The sequence below is a fragment of the Atta colombica genome, unplaced genomic scaffold (genome assembly GCF_001594045.1).
Source record: "Atta colombica isolate Treedump-2 unplaced genomic scaffold, Acol1.0 scaffold234, whole genome shotgun sequence".
In the NCBI taxonomy this organism is placed as follows: domain Eukaryota; kingdom Metazoa; phylum Arthropoda; class Insecta; order Hymenoptera; family Formicidae; genus Atta; species Atta colombica.
The window spans coordinates 502,512-508,199 of NW_017259332.1; the positions used below are offsets into that span (position 1 = coordinate 502,512).

The following is a 5,688-nucleotide window of genomic DNA, read 5'->3' on the forward strand; positions in this document are numbered from 1 at the left end:
TAAAAATTATGCTTAAGATTATTTAAGGATTGCAGTAATTCTCAATTTAAAAAACGTGATGAGAAAATGTGGATTTTTAATTTTTTAAATATTATTTGGAGCGCTATAAATTCTTTCTCTTATACGGGAAGCAAATCGCAGAGCAATGATATTTGGTTTACGACCTTGCCTCATACCTCATTGGTTTTACTATTCCTGAGCACTCGGAATTTGCCATTGGTAACGACCTTCATACTGTGACGCTTTATGGCAGTTGGATTGAGGTCCTTGTATGGCATCACATATTGTGAGTAAGTGGAGTTAGGAGTGTACCCGGCTATTTGGCAGATCTCGTCGATGACCTTCTTACCGGTGGTGTCCATGTCCCAGCCAACCAGGCGATAATCTCCCGGCGCAATGCCTATCGCACCGCATGATTTTTTCACCGGGCTCGCTTCCGTCACTGTCGAGGATACCATCGTTCACGGAGTTACTTTCCTGAAAAGTGCAAACGTCTGTATTCTTCGCTGGCCTGATTACCTCTTTTTCCAATTTTCCGTCTTTACGTCCCCGGAGAGTCTTAGGACAAGAAGATTCCGAGACTTTCACGATTTCGATTAATCCGCAGAAATCAGATAAACGGGAGCAAATATGATGATCTCTTTTACAGATACGAAAAGATAATGTTCATTTCAGATTGTATATCGATGTCTGATAAAAATCTTGTGAGAAAAAAAAAAGCATCTTTTATCGAGACAAAAGATTAGAAGAGACAAATTTTTATTGACAACAAATTTAAAATAATTAATTTTATATTTATTTTAGTAATGACTAATTTTCTATTAAATTTATATTCGAGATAGAAATTTTCAACCTACCGATAAATTTCGCGAACATTACTCTGGGGATTTAAGTTTTCAAAGAGAATTCCTACAAGGTCGCTTTCATATAATCTATATAATAACCGTCTTGGTTGGCCTCGAGACCGACAGCACATTCCATGAAAATATAAACACTGCCTAATTGACGAGAATAATATTGAGACATTCGAACTATCTTGCGTGTTATTACGATACAAATATTTCGTCTTTTATCCATTTTGGCGATTACCAACACGTCACATTGTTTCCGCAAATTCCCATGTATTTCGTTATGTAATTTGTAAAACCATCCATTAGATCTCGGAATTATTTAAGAGCCCGGTAAAACAAAATACGCAAAATATTTTCTCTTATATTCTGTCAACGATAAATATCCATTTTTATGTGCATAAAATGAAGTAAGAATTATTTTTATTATTTACACGAATTTTTAAATAAAGTTTTAAAAGCTATTTAAAATTCCCGATTAAAACAAAATTTTATGGAAAATATTAAAAAAAATAATTTCATAACTTTTGATGTCGATATTTATTTCGCGCATGAATAACGGAAAATAAGATATGTATATAGTCAAATATTTATAAAAGCGTCACGTTGAAATTTTGAATATTGAACGAAGTACATTTGTAAAACTTATATTCGTATTTCCAAAGATTTTCAGGAAACTTCTAGAGATATCATCATTAATATACGTCGAGTTTTATTACGAAAGTTAATCATTTCTAATTACTTATAAATACGCTACTTCCGTCCAGTATAATTAATATGATAAACAATAATGAAAGTGTACAATGTATTGGGTTGTCCGGAAAGTCCGTGCCGATGTTGAAGGAAAATTGAAACGCAGAAAATTTAAATTTTCAAATAAAAGATTTAAATTTTAGTTTATTAAATTATATAAGTTTGTCGGCACGAACTTTCCGGACAACCCAATAGCTTTAAAATTATCATCGAGATGTCTTCATTTATAAATTCTCTCTAATCAGTGCGATCGATTTTTTCAATACAAATCAAAATAATCGATAGTTTTCCGAGTTATAAGCGAATATCATTAAAATACCTTGTTTGCAGCTAATTTCAAGTCGATTGTGAATTCAATGAAACCCTTGTCAAGAATTATTTTCCGATCGAATAAAAAAATTGTCATTGAAAAGAAACTCGGTAAGTTTTTTCGAAATGTCTTCTTATCATTACAGTTTTATCATTACAGAGACAAGCAGATTACGAAGAGAGGAGAGGAGAAAGGAGTGCCATGTAATAACGAGAGCCGTTCTAATGTATGCGACGATAGAAATACTTTTTTATCTCTTTCTCTTCTTCTACACACGATTGAGTACGTTTGTGATGCATTACGGAAGCGGTATAAAAAAAAAGAGGAAGCGAGAGATATTTTCCTACCCAGATTTACGTAACGCTCGCCGCCTCTTCTCCTTCGTTCAGGTTCAGATGAATCTCGGCACTGCGATATATAGGTGCATAGACCGACGATGCAGAACGCGACACGCGAGAGGCGTACGATTAAAGACTACGGACGTTGATTCCGCGACGTGGCAGACGCGGATTGTGCAGTGTGCGAAAAGACGAAAGCGAGAGCGTGTTATGTGGTGAAGAACAGCCAAGAGAAAAGACGAGATGCCTTTTCACGTAGTCGCGATGCGAATGACAATCGACGATTGCCTCTCACGACCACGTGGACATCTATCTCTTGCGACGCTGACAAAAGATAGCGCGCGCTCACGCAGTTCCGCCGTTCTCTTGCAGCGAATTGATAACAAGAATACAATGGAAATGCGTCGTGCATCAGATATTTGATGAACACAAGAGGACCGAAGCCGATTTACGTTTCAGTTATTTAAACAAATAATGAACAGCGTGAGTCGGAATCACATTTTCTTATGCGGGGTCTACAATAGAAGTCGTAGAAAATTGACCAATAAAGCCGGTTTTATATTAGTTGATTTCAAAATGCAAGTTTCAGATTGGCTGTTGCAACGAACTTGCGATCAGCTTGTAATTAATATAGAATCGGCTTTATAGTCGATTAGTCTTCTCATATTCGACTGTGATTGGTTAATTTTTCACTCTACGACCGCTGCGACTTCTATTGTTGACCCCGCATTATAGGTTTGTCCGCGTTGCTTGCACTTTTTACACTCGGCATCTTCATTTTTCTCTCTCTTCAACACATTTTACATTATTAAATATCAAAGGATATTTACTAGATATTAAATAACATTTTATTTTTTAAATGTAATAAATCCATTTCTGTGGTTAGTTTCAAAGTAAAACATCGTCCACATTTAACGTACGTATTTAGTAAATAATAAATAGATTTGAGTTAAATTTTATTTAATATTTTTTTGAGTAAATTGTTCAACTTCATTTTTTAAATCAAATTAACGATATATTGGCGACCTATAAAAATGATTAAAAATAACAGAAATTGGATATAATTTGACATTAAGAATTTAACAGTGTAAAATTTTTAGCTTCTTTTCGATTCTTTCTGTTCCGTAGAAAGAATCGAATCATAAGCTTGTTTGTGTACTTTTTGCATCATTTTCGCTCTCTCTCTCTTTTTTTAACGTCTTTAGTTCAAAAATTTCAAGTAACGCGAAACGATTTCGTATAAACATGTTTTGAGAAAGAACGATATGATTTATAAATTACTTCATTTTCTAAACTGATAGTGACAATTTAGTGAAATGCGAAATCTCTCTCTCTCTCTCTCTCTCTCTCTCTCTCTCTATTCTTATAATCTATAATCCATAAATACAAATTTATATTTAAAATCTTGATATAAGTTACAAAATATATAATCTTTTGGCAAAGAAATGATAAAGAAATGCTAATAACCTGAAATTTTCACGAACTAAGTTTAAAAAACGCAAATAAGTTGTGGACTTTTATTTTTCATTTTGATAAATTTGTAAAATCTATTCCTGTATTCATAAAAGAATTTGCCCCAATATCAGTTTACAAAATCGTCGAACGAACACGAAGGTCGAGAAGACAAAGCCAAACGAAGTCGAATGTTATTATGTTTATCCTTCCGATATATAATTTCCATTGCTGATCCACGACAAAAACTCAGAGGTTAAATTGACGTAAATAAAGCACAAGTCCTTATACCGAAAATTTACTTGGAACAATTACTAAAGTCTTGCGCACAATTTATCGAACGATTGAAATTTAATACACAGAGCACTTGTTTGTGCATTTCTTTTTTTTTTTGACGATTGAATAGGACGATCTATGATCCAACCGTGGGATATCTAATCACTCAAGATGCATTTTATGTGGACGATAAAAAAAAATCTTGTCGTTTATACACTTGGATCGCTCAGAAAATCTGCCGATCAGATATTATCGACCATATGTTGCCTATTAAAGATTGCGAACCTTTCTTTTAGTGGCAGGTAACGTTGTCGTAAAAAGAGTTATCTTGATATCTCTTTTCCTTTTAAATAAGGAATTATCATATTATGAATATCGCTAGCATCGCGATGCAATTAAACGTTATTCGAATCGAGATATGAAGATTAGAAATAACAACAAATCTGTTTACCTTTTCTCGCTTTCGAAAGCCAACGACGTAGCCTACCAGATTACCTTGATTATCGCGATTAGCGATCGGTTTTGCCTTTGATTTTTCTCTTTCTGCGTTTGGAATTAGAAAGAGACGGGGAGATATCGGGGCTGTTCGATCTATCTCTGATTACGCGTGTCTCTCCTCCGGCGCTGTTTCTATATTTTCTTAATTGGCCATCAGCAAGCTGCGTTTCTCGCCATCGTGGCCAATACCGTTAGCCACAATCGCGCGAGCGTAAAGCGCATTCCGAGTGCACGTGGTTGTCCCGCGAGCGAGGCGCGCATGAATCGACTTCCGTACATGTATAGCGACAAATTAAACAGCGACGATTTCTTTTTCTTTCTCCCGTAAATTCCTCTCCCGAGGATCTTGAAAGAGAGTCGCGGATCTATACATATATCTCGAAGACTCACCGATCTGTCTCTTCCTTGCACCGTCCGGCTCTTTCCTTCGTTCCCTCTCGGCCCTCGCCTTGTCTCTTTGCGATCTGCGGAAACACGCGTGAGCGAATCGCTTGAGTCACTTATCGGTCGCACGAATGATACTGAGCGATCGCGGGCGGCAAGGCACGCCGCACGCCGCACGAGCCACGTGCCAGAGCGCGGCGCGGAGCGACGGGAGCGTGACGTACGTCGCAATGCGCGTGCTCGTTAGATCCCGCGGGGTCACATCAGTCACATGTCCCGACACGACGCACGTTCGCCGATTCGGCCGGTCCGGCCGGTGCCGGTGCGCCGGATCGGATCGGCCGGATCTAACATGCCGCGTCGCGTCCCGTCGAATCGGATTATCGGCTCGTGAATGGAGGATTTGTTAAATAAATGGCCGCTGATCATTCGCGCCGATTAGCACGAGATGTGCGATTCTCTCAACACACGAGAACGGGAGTAAAATAATACGGAGGGTATTTGTCCCGAATTAGGGGATGATTTTTAAAAAATAGATATCCTTTTATATAAAATTGTAAAAAGAAATAATATTTCGACAAAAGGGAGAGAAAAAAACAGAAAGCTAAGGTATACAAAGTTGGCGTTTGAGAGTAGATATAGTAAGTGCGAACAATATTCACACAGAAAATATTTTTTTTAAAAAAACTTTATTTTTAAAAAGTTAATATTATCCAGCGAGAAATGAATCATCGAATTGATATCGTATCGATATCAATACGATCGATTTCAACACTAATTCAACGTTGATTTGACGTTTAATTGACGATCATTTTCTTGCTGAATAATT

At 36.7% G+C, this 5,688-nt stretch overlaps 1 protein-coding gene across 2 annotated transcripts in view; it reads right to left on the minus strand.

Annotated features, from left to right (window-relative positions):
- Positions 1-4,971, minus strand: part of LOC108688513 (maternal protein exuperantia) — an 8,229-nt gene extending 3,258 nt beyond the window's left edge. The window contains exons 1-2 of one of the 2 annotated variants that reach the window (XM_018194813.1): positions 4,866-4,971; positions 177-477 (exon numbers count right to left, since the gene is read on the minus strand). In XM_018194813.1, coding sequence (XP_018050302.1) covers positions 177-458 — 282 coding nt within the window. In that variant the 5' untranslated portion in view covers positions 459-477; positions 4,866-4,971. Of the gene's footprint in view, positions 1-176; positions 478-2,258; positions 2,314-4,865 lie in introns of those variants that run through there. The other variant, XM_018194814.1, reaches the window with a different exon arrangement.
- Positions 4,972-5,688: the final 717 nt, after the last annotated feature.